This window comes from Carex rostrata, chromosome 28, assembly GCF_964058835.1.
Source record: "Carex rostrata chromosome 28, lpCarRost1.2, whole genome shotgun sequence".
NCBI lineage: Eukaryota > Viridiplantae > Streptophyta > Magnoliopsida > Poales > Cyperaceae > Carex > Carex rostrata.
Genome location: NC_135945.1, coordinates 971,730 through 990,663, shown reverse-complemented (window position 1 = coordinate 990,663; position 18,934 = coordinate 971,730). Strand labels below are relative to the sequence as shown.

Genomic DNA, 18,934 nt, shown 5'->3' with positions numbered 1-18,934 from the left:
TAATCAGACTAAGATTATTAATTCATTCACACGTAGAGAAATAAATAAATATTATTTGTAACTAACCCACATGGATATATACACACACAACTTGTGCATCATGTTGTATAACCATGCAGGTCTCTATTCATATAATATAGTTATAAGTATATCATTTCTATGGATGTAAATATTTATAGAGTGATGCTTCTGTGCATACGAACTTTTAGCAACTGTTTCAGCAAAAAAATTGCGGAATTGATTACAGCCGTTGATTTCTAAAAGGACACTTTTGGTATAATATTTTGTGTTGATCTCTCTGTTAGACTCCGTTAGGCTTCCCTCCTCTTCCCAACCATGGCGAACCGTCTCCTGTTCTTCGTTCGTTCTCTCCTTTCTCCTCTGTCTCTTGTTCTTTCTTCCAACCGTGCTCTCGCTCCGCTACCACCGTGAGACGTGAGACGCGAGACGCAACCTAGTCCTCTCCAGTCTCGCCCTTTCTCTCTCGCGAGTACTTGCTAGGAGGTGCAGAACTGGCTGACACGAGAAGAAACCCTGGCGGTGGTGGCGAGGATTGGTACAGAGAAGAAAACCTAACGAAAAAACCCCTCCATCTGACCACTTCACCTCCGCATAGCTCACGATCAGTCGTATTTTCTGTGTCTCCGCCTCGATCTGACCTTGTCGCCTCACACCTCACAATCGCCCTTGATTTCTAAAGGTATTGAGTTAATTTCCCTATCTCTCACATTTCAATTGGTCTTAGATGTTCCTTCCTCTTCATTTATCTACATCATTCAATAATCTCCAGCATGTTTCCTGTCCAATAAAAATAAGAGAACAAATCATTAATGTCATGTTTCTGTTAGTTGTCAAGTAGACATAAGACAACATTCATTCCTCATTTTCCACACGCACCCACAACATTAGAAGAGAGGAACTGGTCAATGTATGAAACTGTCAGGTACAGAATATCTGATACAAGCTTGTATTCTTTAGCTACTTCAACCAACCAATCTATCAAGACTCCTCTCATATTTGTTGTCACATCTACTTGAATGTTTCAGTTTCAGACTGCAATTTTTATCCAAAGTCTCAGCACTGCTACTAGTTCTGGCACATACCAAAATCAGTACCGGCACTGCTATTGGTTTTGGTACATGCCAGTGGTATCATTGACTTGAATACTTTAATTCTAGGTATATATAACATCAACTGACACTTGATGAATAGTATAGTAATTATCCCTTAGGCGTGACCTTTAGACGGCTAGTACTTTGTGTCATACAAATTGATAATTTTCTTCATGCTTTCTTGAATTTAAAAGTCTATTTTACTCACTGCCGTATGTGTTCATATTCTGTCATTCTAGTATGCTTGATTCTTAGATATTCTAAGCTTCAATACAACCCAATTAAGTGCCCTTTCTAAAATTAAGCTAAACTAGACAGAAATTTAAAATTAATTTTACTTGGGAAATTAAGAATCAACCAATCAAATTAAGCTACAAAGATGCAATCCTTGCCAAAATAGATCCAATCAAAACCATCCTTTCTTTAATTAGGCATAAGTCCAACCAGTTTAATATGAACTTGTCGTCACCTACTGCCACGAGCAAGTGTCATAATTGCCAAACTTGTCCCTAGGTATGTCATCCTCCCTTGTATAATAGGTCAATTGTGTTGTTTTAATTTTATTTCATGCAGATGTGACAATAGTATGTTTTGTAGCAGATATGAGATAATACTTAGGGAAGAGAAAACGAGAGGACGATGATGACATTATTGATGAGAGCTTCAGTGATGAATCTCTCAATGAGGGTGGTACATAGTTAATGCTATATATGCACAAGTTAGTGAAAGGCAGGGTTAGGGTTTTGATTTGTGGTAGCTATGAAAGGATGTAATATTTCAATTCTATTTTGATTTCAACGAATTTTGAGATGTATCACTTGAATGCTCAAATTCTAATATGTATGTAACACTTGAATGCTCAAATTCTATTCTGATTTGTTGCAGTTATGAGAATATTTGCTGAAATTATGTTTAATGATTTATAATTTTCTATTAGTACAATTGCACTTGTTGTATGTCACGTTATTTCCATTTAGGGGCAATTTGGTTATCAATGATGCAAGCAATTAGGCTGATTTTTTTTTTATATTGTAATATATATTTTTTTTAATTAATTTAGTTATCCTGGTAAGGCAGAACGATCCAAATAAATGGGCACCATGTGGAGTGCTTGTTGCTTAGTTATGTCATATATGGGTCAGTGATGCATAGCTCATTACTATTATCTACTGATATCCGTATGTTTATAGATAAAAATGAAAATAAATCCTCCCAAGGCTCTATTTTTTTAGGCTCTTTTTAATTGCTTAAACATGACCCCAAAAGCTCTCAGAGGCCTGGCCATGATTGTAATCCTTGAATGAATCTGAGCTCTTTGAAGAAACAATCTGGAGGTCTCCTTTCAGAAATTCTTGTGTTTGCTCTGTGAAGGAGAAAAGTATTAGACATGTACCCATTAAATGTCACTGGAGATATTACATATAGAAAGGAGACATGCTCTCCCTTACCCAACTACATACTTAAAATAACTATTGACAAACCAAATCTTAATTATGATGCTCAAGTGTTAGAGGAAAAAAAAGGTAATGTAAATGTATGAAATGCTGCATATATTTGCAAATTTGGTGAACCTTTTTAAAAACTCCAATAAAACAAGCATATAACCTATTTTTAATAGAATGAAAAGGGACTTTCTACAATGTCCCGTAATTACCTTGGAGATATGTGTGCCTAGACTCCTATGCACGCCAAAACATTTTACGCTTATAAATATCCCAATATTAGCAGACCTATACACAGATATACTGATGAGTTAGAACACGTATGATAGCAGACCTATACACAGATATTACGTAGCATACAAGGTCACCTAATATCACCACAATAGAGTATAATTCAAAAAGCCCAAATAAATCAGCAAATAATTAAATCAGCAAATTTTGCCTTGGCTTTGGTCCAGATGTTCTTGCCTTTTGTTATAATTTGCTTACTGTCATATGCTGATGATTTCTTTGTGAGTGTTAGGGTTTAGACTGTGGTGCTGGTATTATACTGGTACAGCTGGTTTATGCAGCTAAGATGGTTCTCGGAGAATTATAGGAGCTCAAAGTGTCTCGAATTAAGGACAAAATAGACAAAATACCCACCTTAATAACAACATACAAAATAGAGAAGACAATCTTATCCACAGTTTCTATGCACCTAAGATGATTAATTATGGTAATGTTTTGGAAAAAGGTATCTTCCATTAATAATTGAAGTCAGAACGAAAAGGAGACATCATACCTCTGAGCTTGATATAGGTGTGTATCTCCATGAATTGAGTTCACAGTACTTTTGATACATACGAACCTGAGATAAAAATTAATAACAACAACCTTAGATGATTCTAATTAACAACAGCCTTTGGAGAAATCAAGGAATATCTAGATGATTTGCTGCCTTTGAATTTAGCAATTTAATCTACCTCTCAGAATCTGAATAGAAGCTGCAACTGGTAATTCCTAAATCACAAGCCAACAGATCGTAGAAATCTAAGACAATGTCAAGACAAACTACAAAAAAACAAAGTACGTCAAGAGAACAAACGAAAATTGGATTAATTGGGTTAGGTACAAATATCTCTAGAGTTCAGAAGGACCATTAAAGCCTCAAATCACCAAGCTAATATTGCAGAACAATACTCCTTTAGGCGGGATTCGTCAAAATTACCTAAGGCGGATTTGAAATTTCGGTACAGGGAGGTAAAATGAAATGATAGCCTCTCTTAGGAGGGCTTCGTCAAAAACTGTATAGCCATGTCAGCGATCCGTGTGATCGTAACCCGTTGGCTCCCTTTCTCTGCGAATTCACATCCTCTGAGATATCTCATATTTTGCGTGACTTTTTGGAAAATCTCAACCGTTCGAATACGTTCTGCACGAAACACAAAGCTCCTTTCTTTACTGGGATTGAGGGAGGTCCACATCTTCTGCATTGACGAGTGATTTTCAATTTGAGACAGGAGTGCTATTATTAAAAAAAAAAAATCCAAAAAGAATTTGAAAGTAGTTTATTTAGACTGAATTTTTTCATTTTTTATTCTTTATTAAAAAATAAGTTTTTTTTTTTACTTTTTGCAGTATTATTTATTTTAAATTAAAAAATAAGTTTTTTTTTTTTGCATTTTTTTGCAATTTTTGTAGCAATCAATATGTAAAAACAGTTAAAAAAAAATTTACATTTTATATGGCCAAATAATACTTACCAATAGCATTTCTAGAGACTTTGATCATTATATGTCCTTTCAAATTTAGAAAACTTTTTCAGACCGTTCGTTTTCACGCAGAAAATCAACTGTCGATCTGCAACAACATAATTTCAAAGCTGATCTAAAATGATCAAGATACAACATTGAATGTAACCAACATAAAAATTTGGAAGTTTTATTATGTATGAGCTTCAATCCAGCACGAAGTGTTTATGGCCATACGATGCTTTAATTTTCGATCAACTAGATGGAAATGTAAATCAAAACAAAATTTGATCAAAATTGGGTGGAAGGCAATAAATGAAGTGCTCTTTGATTTCAACGGTCCCGATCGACCAACAGACAACAGATTAGATGGTTTCTTAATGTAAGTTATATGGGTTTCACAATTAGATATACAAGCTGCCATGTCATGATCACTACATTGCATTGCATTGGATTTGTACTGTTGAAAAATAGGACAATACCAGTATTAGTGCAGCATCAACTTACCGGAATACAGATGCATGTCTTCATGTCATCATACTAGAGATCATGGGACAGGAAAATATATAGAGTCAAGCTAAGTATGTCAACCAACTCATTAATATTATTGAATAAGAAATTTGCAAAACTGGTAAATATAAAGGAACTTATATATTTACCAGGGGCCCCTCATCTTCCTTAAGGGCTTTTTCGATGAAGACTTTGCTAAGGGTGTAACACTAACCCCTTCTCTTCAATGATTACCTTCAATGCTTGCAGAAAATCCTCCTATATATCTGAAAGGTTTACATGAGTGGAGTGACTTATAGGAACAAAAAGGAACAAACAATAATGAAGACTTTCGCTATTCTGTGAACTTCTGATATTTACAGTATGAGTCACCACCCTGCATTAATGAAGAGGGAAAGTAGATGAGCACAATCAATAATTAAGCAGTATACAAAATGTGGAACAGACAGAAAAATAGGATTTTAAAAGTCAATATTGAATTATTACATTAAGCCACAAAATTGTACCTTAATGATGGGATACGCTATTGCCTATTGGAAATATGATAATGACAAGAACACGCACAAATGGTGCCCTCTTTGTTCTGACTTTGAGCCCGTGGCGGGTACATGTAGATTGAGGAATAATCTGAGAAAAGGTAAATTAAGAAATAATGGACCAAGGAATACTCGCAGATATCCACCATACAGCTTACTGATTGATGCTACTGCTTACTGGAATTTTATCAAAAAAATTTAAGTGGTGTGTAAAGAATCAGTTGGCTACTAGGCTTTAAAAGTTTTAAAAAATATTCAAGCTCAATCACCGTGGCCATTATGAATCATTCAAACACCTTCAAGCATTTCATCAAACACCCAGGCACAATCAATGGCAGCTCTACAAATCTTATCTAAAATCTTAATTTGGTTCAAGCATTTCATCAAACACCTTGAAAGCATTCATTTATTGAATAAAATAAACTCAAAACTTCAAGCATTTCAAGTGTTTTACAGATTCAAATTTAATGATATCGTGATATCACTTACAGTATAATTATCACAGCATTCAAAATTCCTTGATTTGGAAGTTCTGAAATGGAAAAGCTTAAACTAAACACACCAAAAGGAAGTTGCAATCTATGAAATGTACCTGTCTAACAAAGAGACAGGCACTGACCGTTGATTGCCGAAGCTTGTTCTTTTGCTGAACAATAGAATTATTTTTCTCAGTCAATCTTGAAATTAAAGCTGTATGTTAAGAAATAAAAAGTAAAAGTTAACGCAAGTAGTTTTTACTTAACTTTTTGTAGTCTCATGTTCAAATAAGTAATACAAGGAATATTAATACCAATCACTTGTCAGACTATACCCGTTTTTATTTTTTTTTATTTTTGAGGAAGGCATAGGAGTCATACCCTTGCTCATATATTGCTCAAAAACACAGTAATCTTGGAGCTCAGAAATTAGTAAGCACTTTACAACTCAACAATTTAGACCAAAAACACAGTAATCACCTGAGAGAGACGGTGCCGAGAGGGTCTCAGGCGATCTAGGGTTCACGCGACCTAATATTGTCGCTCGAGAAGTCGATGCCGAGAGGTCTGAGGCTGTGGGGAGTGGTCGAAGAGAAAACCCTAAACCCCGCTGAGGAGGGATGTTCTCTTTATCGCCATGACTACTTTCCTCGGAGGCTAGGGTTTACAAGAATGGAGACTGGAGAAGGAATAAGCGAAAGAAATCGGAGACGGAGGGATTGGTCATATTTTCGCTGTTATATGACTGTTTTGCCCTTCCGTCAAAAGCATTGCGTTAAATTTAACGGGAAAAGTAATTGAGCGGAAGAAATATGAACCATTTGATCATGAATAAATGAACGGTCTAGAAAATTTTGTATGCACAGAAGCATTTGCCATATTTATATTAGTTTATATTTAGTTTTATCAATTTCTCTATTCTTAACTGTTTAAGTTAATATAAAATAGTATTGACTCATATAAAGAATAATTATTGAATAAATTATTAATTTACATAATATAGTATAAAGTATAACAAACAAAGGTTCTAAATAGCAATTATCACGCCATCACGAAAATGCTACAAAAACAACTATAGCAAATTATTGCGCAGCTACAACTATACCTATTTAGAATCCTATTAAAAGAAAAACAGTTGATAGCAATATAGCTAGCTATTTTAGAACCGGTAGAAAACACATAAACATTTTAAATTAGACACGTTATGTACATAATAACAAAAAAATATAAAAGAGTATAATTATTAGTACCGGTTATATTAAACTAATATAAACACTAATTAAATTAAATTATATAAAATATTGTATAAATCAATCTCAAAATAATAATAAATAATATATAATTAATTATCTAATAATTATCTTATAAGCTAAAGGGTACCACTTTGTTTTTATCAATATCAAATTGTTACTTATGCTATGAAAATTAAGACACTACTAATCAAATCCAATAAATTCGATCTTAAATGAACATATTATATATATCTTAACCATTGTGTTTTGTGGGAGGTACTTATAATCTATTTATTGATTGCTGATGTATCCTAAAAATAAACAAATAAATAGGTAAATGAAATAATTGAATAAGAATGTACAGATGTGCATGCATGCATGTTTCATGACTCATCATACCACCCCATTTACCGTACCCGCCACAGAGGATCAATCACATCTGAACCGTGCCAAAAAAATTGATCTGGCAGGAACCGACCACGCAATCATTTTGCATCTCTCGTCTATGGAAGGACTATTTTGTGTTATTTTATGGGCTATTGCTAAGGCATGGACTCAGGTGTGAGATAATTAAATTAAAGAAAATTATGAAAACAGTTAAAAATAAGTAATTATTTAATATGTCATTTACAAGTTTTGTAGTTCTCTAGGAACTAGTAAGTTGGTTAAGATAATAGTTTTTATATCAAAGATAAATGTTTGAAAATCTAATTTCGCTTTGATTTTAGAAGAGAAAAAGGGAGTAGTATCTATTTTTTTTTAATAGTTCATATGATCACATATATTTCAGTAAAACTCTTTAAGATGTATTTACAATTTTATGATTGGGAAGTATAAAATCCTGAATAAACAATTAAACTAGCAAAAATAAAGAAGAAAATTAAGATAATATTTGGCATATGAAAAAGCTTAATTTGTCAATAAAATTTTGCAACATTATTAAATGAGTGAGTCTATGGTACTATGCATATCATGGGTTGTTACCGTGTTACGGCTCTATATTCGAATTTTTAAATCCTAACGGTCGATCCGAACCGTTCATCTTGTTCTCCATATTAATATGTGTTTGGAGACCAAATTTTATATTTTTTGAAAAAAATTTACTATTTTTTTAGATATTTAGAAAATCACTTGATCTGAAAATTCTGGACCATTCAAAAACAGTGATTTTCAATAAATCTAAAAAAATAGTAAAAAAATTTCAAAAAATGTAAAATTTGGTCTCCAAACACATATTAATATGGAGAACAAGATGAACGGTTCGGATCGACCGTTAGGATTTGAAAACTCAAATATAGAGCCGTAGCACGTTAACAAATCGTAATATGCATAGTACCATAGACTCCTCTTATTAAATTATACAAAATTTATCACGACTACTTTTATTTACCATGTCTACTTAATTGTTTTAATTATTACTGTTGTTCTTGGTATTTACTATTTAGTGCTTCGACTCCATGTATTTTTCAATTGCTTACAGTTAAAACAATAAAAGATAATTAATTTATGCCTATTTTTTTTACCCAAATAATTATAGCAATAATAACAAAAAATTGTGGCAAAAAAGACAGCGCATAATATGCCATTAGTACCAGTTGAATGTACAAGTTGTGCTGTTCATAGCTCTTCATCCATGCAAAAACAAATCAGAAGGAAAAAAAAAAAGTCACAGATTGACAGAGGAGATCCATCTCATAATGCCCCAATATGCTCTCTCTTTAGAAGACACAAGATTTGGTTTGGTTTGGCATGTTGTGGCAAAGGGATCTTTTACATGATTTACCAAACTGAAAATAAATAAAAAATTACCAAATAAATTTATATATGATCTACTTTACATATCATCTCATAATAAAGAATTTGGCTAGTATGATATTGGTCATATTAACGTATATAACATCAACTCCAAAATCTATCGAATTGACTTTAAACGATGAATCCAAACCATTCAAACAGATCTACTTCATTAGTTGTGCGTTTCATGTTTTATATCTTTATTTCTAAAGTTCAAACTATCAATCCGTACCGCTCAACACAATATACATACTAAAATATGCTTAGAGATAATATTTTATAATTTTTAAAAAATTTTACTATTTTTTAAGATAGATACAATATCAATGTTTATGTAGCGTTGAAAAACAGTGAAACTTTACCTATCTAAAAAAATAGTACAAAATTTTCAAAACTGATAAAATTTCATTCTCAAGCATATTTTAGTATGGATATCGTGTTGAGCAGTTTGGATTGACAATTTAGATTTTGAAAATGAAGATATAAAATATGACGTATGCTGGGGTAAGAAAGGCATGAGGTATTTGAAACCTCCTCTTGGACATAAATGGAAGGTACCGAACAGCCTATTCGGTACATAAGGTTTTCGTAAAAATAAACCAATCAAGTTGGTTCCCTAAAATTTGTTCTTTTTCTTTAATTATGGTTTGTAAAAAAATTCTATAATTTAGACCACCGATATCTCATATTTTACAACCTTTATTTATCTGGAGATGGCCTATTTTAACAGATTTCAGTTTTAGTGGATCAACATTGCTTGATATTAAGTTGAATTCTTGTAACCTGAGTATATTTATTTCTGTTGTCCTTGGGCCGAAATATAATAACTGTAGTATCATTTTGGGCTAATAACTTGACCCATTTTGTGAAAATCGGCTCCACAATTTACCATTAAAATTTAGGCAAACTTCATATCATTTTCAATGCCATTGACTACAATAATTTTCATATTATAATTACTGTTCAAAACTAACAAATAATGATCAATCTTATTATCCTACAAGCAAGAGTTGATCCATTTTGTACTCTCCTCGGAGATGCGATACAACCGCAATACACATCTCAATAATGTTATAAATTAAACGCAACAAAACCTATGGCAAGAATAAATCCTGCCATGACAAATGCTCGGGCGCCTACTCTTTCTGGCATCCTGCCACTGTCGTTCCTCAGAAACAGTGCCTCATATACTGGCCAGCAATTCGCAATGCCAAATCCTGCTAGAAACATCTCCACTACCATGCGATTTCTGATCATTCCGACCGTGAATGCGCATAGACTGAGTATTGCCGCAGTGCCTAATATGACAAAGAAAGGCGAGTCTACACCAAAATCGAAGAGTCCTTGGTCATACCTATATAAAGTGTATAAAGTATAAACAAGGTATCAATAGAAATGTGGTTCAAAAATGAATTGTATTCATTCCTTTGTTTTTTTGGGCCTATATAGGCATCACAATTATATTCGTAACCGTACGGTTCTCTATAATTAATTTGATACCAATATAACCCTATAGTTACTATTAATGCAATAAACATATATAAATCTCAACACTTCCTCTTAAGATGGGCAAAAGATATCAATCAAGCACATCTTGTCACAAAATCTATCTAGATCTATTGAGCTAAGTCCTTTGGTGAGGCAGACAGCTACTTGATCTCCAGTAGCTACATGACTCAGCTCCAATAGTCCACTTTCTAGCTTTTCCTTTATGAAGAATCTATCGATCTTCACATGCTTGCTTCTGTCATGCTGTACAGGATTGTTGGCAATACTGATCGCTGACTTGCTATCGCACCACAATTTCATTTGAGTTCCGTGATTTACCTTGAGCTCTTCCAACAACTTCTTCAGCCACACCATCTCAACAACTCCCAATGCCATAGCCCTGTACTCGGCTTCAGCTGTCGATCTCGCAATAATTGGCTGCTTCTTGCTCTTCCAAGAGACCAAGTTGCCCCCTACGAACATGCAATAGCCAGTTGTGGACCTCCTGTCATCTTGGCAACTGGCCCAGTCAGAGTCACAGTAGCCATCAATGTTCATGTGTCCATTCTGCCTGAAAATCAAGCCCTTCCCTGGTGCACTCTTCAGGTACCTCAGAATGTGATACACTGCGTCCATATGGCCCTTCCTAGGGTCATGCATGTAGCGGCTCACCACGCTCACTACAAATGAGATATTGGGACGTGTATGTATCAAATAAATAAATCTGCCTACCAGTCTCTGGTACCTCTCACGATCAACCTGTTCTCCTGCCTCTGCACTAATCTTGGCCTTCACATCAATTGGAGAAATTGTAGGCTTGCAACCCAACATGCATGTCTCAGTGAGCAAGTCTAGGACATATTTCCTTTGAGATAGAACAATCCCCTCTACTCCACGAGCCACCTAAATCCCAAGAAAGTACCTAAGCTGTCCCAGATCCTTCACCTCGAATTCCTTCCCCAATCTTGCCTTCAATTGTGCAATCTTCCCCTTATCATCCCTGGTAATGATCATATCATCGACATACACAGCCAGCATAGTAATGTGACTACCATGTTGTCTAGTAAACACTGTGTGATCAGTATTGATCTGCTGATAGCTCATGCCTACCATAGCCTTCCTGAACCTATCAAACCCAGGTCCGGGGAGACTGCTTCAACCCATAAAGCGACTTCTTGAGCCTGCACACCTTACCCACTGTCTGGTTTGTGCCAAACCCTGATGGAATCTCCATATACACCTCCTCTAACAAGTCACCATGAAGAAACACATTCTTCACGTCGAGTTGGTGTAACTTCCATCCTCCATTCGCTGCCATGGAAACCAGTGTCCTCACTGTGCTCATCTTCGCCACTAGTACAAAAGTCTCATCATAGTCGATGCCATAGGTCTGACTGTACCCCTTCGCTACCAACATAGCCTTGTAGCGCTCAACCATACCCTCTGGATTCTGTTTCACTGTAAAGACCCACTTGCATCCAACAACCTTCTTGCTTGGTGGTAGTGACACAAGCTCCCAGGTTCTGTTCTTCTCGAGGACCTTGAGCTCTTCTTGCATGGCTGCTTTCCATTTCGGATCTCCCTTAGTAACCTGCCAACACTTAGGGATAGAGACAGTATCTAATGATGCAATGAATACTCCATGTACAGGTGATATGTGTGAGTAAGAGACAAATTGGGCAATGTCATGTGGAAAACCATATCGGTCAGGAGGAATAGCTGCATTCTCGCGAGAAGTCCTCCTTACCGATAGGGGAGTGGGAGGAGTAGAGAGAGGAATTATATCACTTGTGTATTATGGGTCTGAGGTGAATAGTGAAGGTGTCTCAAGAGTCGGAGTAGGCAGGGACAAGGGACTTGGCACAATTGGCACTGTAGGCACAGCTCCCTCATTCTGCTGTGTTCTCCTAACATACACCTTACGGTATCTCAACTCCCCTTGAGCTTGAGTTCCTCCACCTTCAGTCTCATTCTTCTCAACTTTTGGCTCAACCACAATCGAATCCTTTTTTTCTGGCTCAACCAGAGCTGAATTCTCTGGTATTGGGCAACCAATACCACCCACACTCACTATCCTCCTCTCACCATCCCCACTACTCTCCCCCTCTCGTCTCATACCTCCTGTATCGAGCAAGTCTCTAAAGGGTGATATCGCCTCTGAGGAGTAGTATGGCTCGAGCTCTCGGAATGTAACATCCATACTCACAAATAATCTCCTCTCCCCAGGGCTCCAACATACAGCCAAAGGTTTTGATAGGAAGAATATCTCTATTCTTACCTTTTCAGCATTTCAATTGGTGACTTCCAATCCAACACCCGTGAGGGCACCCTGTTGATCAAGTAAGCTGCTGTCCAAACTGCTTGCCCCCACAAGTACTTCGGAACCTTCATCGAAATCATCATACTTTGAATTATCTCAAGTAGATGTCTATTCTTCCGTTCTGCTACCCCATTCTGCCCTAGTATGTACAGACACGTGGTTTGGTGCTGTATTCCCTGAGATGACAAATACTCCCCAAATGCCCTATTGGTGTACTCGGTCTCATTGGAACAAGCAATACCTTCACAACTGCCCCGTATTGTGTCTGAACCTCTTTGTGAAAGTCTTTCAAACAAGCAAACACATCACTCTTGTTTTTAATCAGGTAAATCCAAGTCATACGAGAAAAACAATCAATAAAAGAAACAAAACATCTAAATCCATTCACAGTAGTTATGGGACAAGGTCCCCATACATCAGTGTGAATCAAATCAAAGATACAAGTACTCCTATTACCAGAGCTAGCATAAGAGCTCCTGGTATGTTTACCTAACTCACAAGCATCACAAACAAGTTTATCTTTATTTACTTTTTCAAATAAAAGGGGATACAAACGACTCAAAAGGCTAAAAGAAGAGTGGCCTATCTCTCTTCTTTGGTGGCTTAGGGCAAGCCTGCTTCAGGTGACCTACCTCACACAGTTGTAGCACTCTCAAGTCTCACCTCTGTACCCTGAGTTGGAGACCGCTAGTGCTGACCTCACTCCTGGAGGTCCTCCTGTCCCAGTCTGTAGCCTCATCTAGCTCTCCTCCTGTATCATGGTTGATACTGCCTCCGCAAGCAAGGGAATCCTGTTCTCGCTCAGTAACATAGCCACCCTTGACTCAAATGCTGGCGCCAGATGCTTGAGGAACAACATAGTCCTATCCTTCATGGATGCCTCTCTCTCAGAACACGTAGGGTGTGAGCAACATGGTCGGACCCTGTAGTGATCATGCTCTAACCATAAGTGCTCCAGCTCTATGGCATATTCCTGCACGGTCTTCGCCCCTTGTACCACATCTGAGATCTCCCCCTTGATCTAGTACATCCTCATGATATTCCCCACACCATCATAAGTTCTTTTCAACTTGTCCCAGACATCCTGTACCTTTTCCAAGCCATCCACAGTGTCTGCAATAGACGAAGGCATCGAGCTCAGAAGCCAGATGTACACCTGCATATGAGTGGCCTTCTAGTCATCTCTCCCCGGTGTACCCTCCATTGGCTCTGCCTTGTCTCCAGTCAAGTACCCCTCTAGATTCTTTCCTACTAGAGTGTACCTCACTCGACGTGACCAGCTCAGATACTTCTTTGGCCCATTGAGTTTCGTATCAATAGGTGGAAGATCCAACCTATGTTGTCTCGGCTCAACAGGAACTACAGGAGCCGCGAGAGCTTGGCCTAAACCAGACATGGCAAACTACAGCATCATGTGAGTCATCATGACAGAGACATCATTCGCAATCAGCTTCTCAATAGCTTCCTCAAACGGATCCTTTTTCTTTTCCTTTCCCGACATCGATCGGACTCATATGTATGCCTCACGTATCAACCCTAGTCCGAATCGCTCGTATTTCTCTTTCTCTTGACCCGATCTTGATCCCTCAAAACGAGATCCACATCATCTCCCCCTTTCTTTCTCTTTCTCTTGACCCGATCTTGATTTAGCACATCAAGACTCGAGTTCAAACCCGATCAAACCCAACCAAGAACCCGCTTCTCGGGTATCGTGGGATTTAGGCCTCCCACGCCGGCCAAACAATCACAAGTAGCCTGCCTTGTTGGCTGACCAGTCTAGAGAAGAAGAAAAAACGGCCTAGGGAAGAAGAAAACCAGTTTTTGCCTTGGCTGTTGAGGAGGGCAGAGCTACAGTGCTCGGCTGAGAGAAGGCAAGGTGGAGCAGGAGGTGCTGTGCTCAGCCTAGGCGGTGGACTGGCGGAGCTGTTCCGATCAGTGGAGGAGAGCTCGGTCATGCCAGCGGCCACCAGGTCAGAGGTGGCGGAGGGAGATCTACTCCGATTAGACCCAATCAGACCCGATGACTACACTGCCTAGGCGGAGGCGACCTGAACGGAGCCTGCGACGGCGGCACTGGTCTCTGCCTTGTTGCTATAGTATCAGATCTGTGCTACAGTGCGGATCCGTTGCTACAGTGCTTGAAAGAGAGAGAAAAAGACTACTAGGGTTCCATCCATAGTAGGAATAATCGGTCGATACCGATCCGAATCGGCCGATACGGATCGGTATCGGCCGTTGCCGATCCGATTTTGGCCCGATTTCCTCGGTGTGCGATTTTCAGCCAAAAACTGGTTCAAATTGGCCGAATCAAGCGATTTTTCGTCGATTCTTCTACTGTGGAGCGATTATTGACGTTGATTCCCACGATTTGGAGCGAATTTTCACAAAAAAAACGAAGTGCTACGAGCCTACGACTTCAAATTGGATCTGGGGATGAAATATGCAATTTTGACTGGGTCAAAAGCTAATTGGAGAAGAAGGGTTATTTCACGATCCCATTGTCAGAATGAAAAGGCCCACTTGTCTGGTTTAACAAGGGAGAACTTGAGTGGGGCTATTCAGTCAGAGTGTTAAAGAGAAGTTGGGGTCCGCTGGCAGTGGCACTGATTGGGGTTCACTGTTCATCAGTTTTTTCTTTTCAGTTTTAGTGTTGGAAGACGTAGGGATTATTTTCATCAATTGGATTTGGGCCATTAATGATACCTATTTATGTATTCAATAAAGAAATTCCTAAATCTGATTTTGTTTTTTTAGCTTAATGTCTATTACTATTTATGTATTCAATAATGATATCTATTTATTTATTATATTGTATTAATGGATTATTTGATTGTAATTATTTATCTAAACATAAATTATTGACAAATTAATTTTTTTATCAATTTTTTCCTAATTTTTAGTGTAAAACAAGCTTCTGATCAAAAAGTCCGATTTTCCGATTCGAATCGGCCGATACCGGCCGATACCCCGATCCTGTATCGGTATCGGCCGGGACCGATCCCGATCCCGATACCGATTTTTCCTACTATGGTTCCAGCTCTGATACGAAATAGAAATGTGGTTCAAAAATGAATTGTATTCATTCCTTTGTTCTTTTGGGCCTATATAGGCGTCACAATTACATTTGTAACCCTACGGTTCTCTATAATTGCTTTCTTACCAATATAACCCTATAGTTACTATTAATGCAATAAACATACATAAATCTCAACAGTATCATATATATGTACTCATTTCAAAACCTATTATGAGATAATTTTCCTTTCCTAGCTAATTTCCCTATATGTCCAGCAATTCTGTTATATTGTTCAAACATTTAATTTCCGTACAATATTATGAATGACATAGAAGTCCCTAAATTACCTCTTGCTCTGATCGTCGTCCATGACTTTGCTCGTGACATTAAAACCTTGAGTAGTGATGTTGAATTGCTTGAACACAAATTCCATCATACCGAAGGGATATGCGGTGAGACAATGAATGAGCCACATTCGCTGGTCACTCCACCAGCACATGAAAGTGCCGTTATAGGAAACAAAGTCGGTCATGTCTTGAATGTACGCTGCCAAAAAGAGGTATACATGCAGATAGAAGTACCATGGATTTGATGGCTGCGATTAGGTAAATCAATATCGCAGTTAGAAAGTTACCAACTTACCATGGTAAACAGGTACATTGCTCTTTAAGCTATATATTTAGGTCTGTTATATTGAATTTCACATATGCTTTCTGTTAGGCAAAATTTAATAAATATAAACCAGTCTTGGAGATATTCAAGACTGTAAATACACTTCAGAAAAATTATAGGTCGAATTTCGGCTATTTGAACAAATTTATTTATCGGCATGCACACAGAGAAAATATATTGGAGATCATTATTCTTCTAAAACAAAAAAATATACAAACAATATTTCGATAATATATGGATGGACAGAGTAATACACCTCTGGAAATAATGGCCTATTGTTGATTAGTGCCAGTTGAGGTACAACAGCATAAGTGGCAATAGGGATGCACCAAATGCCCAAAAATGCATAGTGCGAGTAAGCTAGCCCCGCTCCAAGTGAGACCTTTTTCACACCAAAGGTCAAGGGGCAATATCTGGAAATACTCACCTGCAATTCATCCAATTCAGCCCCATTTTATATATTTAGATAAGCAATGGTACCAGTACAGGGATGTTCTTATATCCACAAGCACAGCAACTTTATAAGAAAATATGAAGGAAATACAAATAAGCATAAACAAAATTAAACTATAAATTCAGAAAAAAAAATTAGAGTATGGGATATGTTAAAAGAACATTTGACTGGTAAGTATTAAGATATATGCATATATAAGATTGAAATATGGTAAAAGACTCAAAATATTACCTCATAGAGCCCAACAACCCACCTCTTACACTGGTTAAGCACATCATTCAGGCTCTTTGGTGCATCTCCAAGAAATGCTGGCTCAGGTGGGTTGCAAAATACTGATTTCCATCCTTCACAATGCAACCGATAGCCTGTATAGTAGTCCTCAACCAACGAACCATACCGAAAACCAATCTAGAATTTTAAGAACCATAATAAATATGATATGCGATAATTTTTTCTTATGTATTTAAGTCTTGTTCTGTTTGTCTATCTTTCACTATTTGCATTTTGTTTAGCACGCTACATCTCAGTTGGCATTTATAATTTAACGAGCAAGTTTTTTCAAACTAAACTTTGATTCAAGAGCACATCAGCACAATATTTGCCACTCCAAAACTTTAAAATTTGAAAAATGCCACCCCGAAATTAAAAATCATCCTAATGCCACTCTAAACTTAGTTAATTTTTAATTTGCCACTCCAAATAATTAATAACTAAAATACCCTCCCATCTCTTTTCCCTCTATATTTCTTTGAATTTTGTTTGATCTGGTACAAGATGAGCAATGGGCAAATGACCAGGTCTATGCCTGCAGCAAGGGGCCAATAATTCACAAATTGGAACTTTACCAAAGAACTATTTCAGCCGAGTTCAACCTGGGAGCATCAAGGAGGTTCATTGTCATTAACAGGTTAGAGCAACTAATTCCCCTGATTTTAAATTCATCAAATGACTTTGTGTGTTTTACGGATGGCTCTTGGGACAAGCACTGATACAGTGGGGATTGGACTGGTACAGAAGCAATACAGGTTGCTGGTATGCTACAAAAATCACATGTAAAGGCATGTTGTCCGATTCAAGCTGATTTTCAGGTCATTTTTTTGCAGATTCCTCAAACCTGGCAAGAATCTGCGCTATGCTCCAACCACCAATTAAGTTATAGGGAAAATTTGTTATTTGGAGGGTATTTTAGTCATCAATTATTTGGAGTGGAAAAATTAAAAATTAACTAAGTTTAGAGTGGTATTAATTTCGGAGTGGTATTTTTCAAATTTCGGAGTGGTATTTTTCAAATTTTAAGGTTTTGGAGTGGCAAATAATCAATATTCCCTAATTAATAATTACAAAGAAAAAAAGCATCATGTGGTTAGTTTGTTCAGGCTATTTCTTTTACACTAGATGTAATTTCATGAACTTTAGCTTATGAGATCAACATCACAAAATCAATTATTTCACAACAACAAGAGAAAAGTAGCACTTACCGTGTCTCCCCATTTCGTCCCGACCTCATAGTCACAACCTACAGCCTCGATCGCCTTTTCCAAAACAATCTTAGACCCAATTTGCTCCTCATCATTTCCACCCTTCAATGATGAACCAAACAAGGCACGCCTTGCATGAAATGTGTTGGTCCCAACATAATTTGGCCCGCATAATCCATCGAGGCCAATAGAATTTATTGTGAAGACGCGCTTGATTTCACCTCTATATATGTCGTTCTTGTTGAGTCCTTGAAAATGCTGAGGGAATTGCACAAAAGCAAGCTTGGCTGAGGTGGCAGGGTCTAGGAAATAGCAAAGTGCCCGGTGTGGTGAAGTTGGGTCGGTCGAGCACATATCACAGTCGATTGTTAGGATTATTGGAGCATTTGTCAGAACACTCGAAACACGTACCTTACAAAAAGAATCACAGTTTCAATTAACATTTTATGTTCTACATGATACTTGCTTAGGATGTCATAAAATACAAATGAAACTATATATGTCAAGTTCTACTGTTAATAGTTGGTCTTACAAGAGCATTAAGGGCGCCGGCCTTGAAGTTGTGAGGAGATTTCGGACTCTTTTCTCTAGAAACATAAATTAGGTTTGGAATGACATGACCGGAAATATCAGTATCTATGCTGCTTTTGTCACACCCCAAACCAGGAATT

At 37.2% G+C, this 18,934-nt stretch overlaps 2 protein-coding genes and 1 long non-coding RNA gene across 19 annotated transcripts in view; 1 reads left to right on the top strand and 2 right to left on the bottom strand.

Moving 5' to 3' along the window:
* Positions 1-1,076: 1,076 nt before the first annotated feature.
* On the top strand, positions 1,077-1,989 carry LOC144545427 (uncharacterized). Its single transcript, XR_013508520.1, has 2 exons — positions 1,077-1,625; positions 1,713-1,989. It is a non-coding gene; the product is annotated as an uncharacterized LOC144545427 (long non-coding RNA).
* Positions 1,990-2,215: 226 nt separating this feature from the next.
* LOC144545426 (uncharacterized) lies at positions 2,216-6,492 on the bottom strand. 16 transcript variants are annotated; one of them, XR_013508515.1, is made up of 10 exons: positions 6,290-6,492; positions 5,926-6,023; positions 5,304-5,424; positions 4,947-5,173; positions 4,795-4,827; positions 4,300-4,396; positions 3,520-4,023; positions 3,339-3,404; positions 2,767-2,842; positions 2,216-2,475 (listed from the first exon to the last, which is right to left on the bottom strand). XR_013508515.1 is itself a non-coding variant. In XM_078293997.1 (9 exons), the coding sequence occupies exons 5-9, from the start codon at positions 4,808-4,810 to the stop codon at positions 2,455-2,457; spliced, it is 267 nt and encodes an 88-aa protein (XP_078150123.1). In that variant the 5' UTR covers positions 4,811-4,827; positions 4,947-5,173; positions 5,304-5,424; positions 5,823-6,023; positions 6,290-6,492; the 3' UTR covers positions 2,216-2,454. The 16 variants fall into 16 exon arrangements, 7 of the variants coding, with proteins under 7 accessions (XP_078150123.1, XP_078150122.1, XP_078150124.1 ...); XR_013508514.1 differs by having other exon boundaries at positions 3,520-3,607; positions 3,765-4,023; positions 4,300-5,173; XR_013508513.1 differs by having other exon boundaries at positions 4,795-5,173.
* Positions 6,493-9,810: 3,318 nt separating this feature from the next.
* Positions 9,811-18,934, bottom strand: part of LOC144545534 (cellulose synthase-like protein G2) — a 54,826-nt gene continuing 45,702 nt past the window's right edge. The window contains exons 4-9 of one of the 2 annotated variants that reach the window (XM_078294099.1): positions 18,796-18,911; positions 18,264-18,674; positions 17,017-17,193; positions 16,588-16,758; positions 16,007-16,254; positions 9,811-10,189 (exon numbers count right to left, since the gene is read on the bottom strand). In XM_078294099.1, coding sequence (XP_078150225.1) covers positions 9,907-10,189; positions 16,007-16,254; positions 16,588-16,758; positions 17,017-17,193; positions 18,264-18,674; positions 18,796-18,911 — 1,406 coding nt within the window. In that variant the 3' untranslated portion in view covers positions 9,811-9,906. The remainder of the gene's footprint in view (positions 10,190-16,006; positions 16,255-16,587; positions 16,759-17,016; positions 17,194-18,263; positions 18,675-18,795; positions 18,912-18,934) is intronic. The other variant, XM_078294098.1, reaches the window with a different exon arrangement.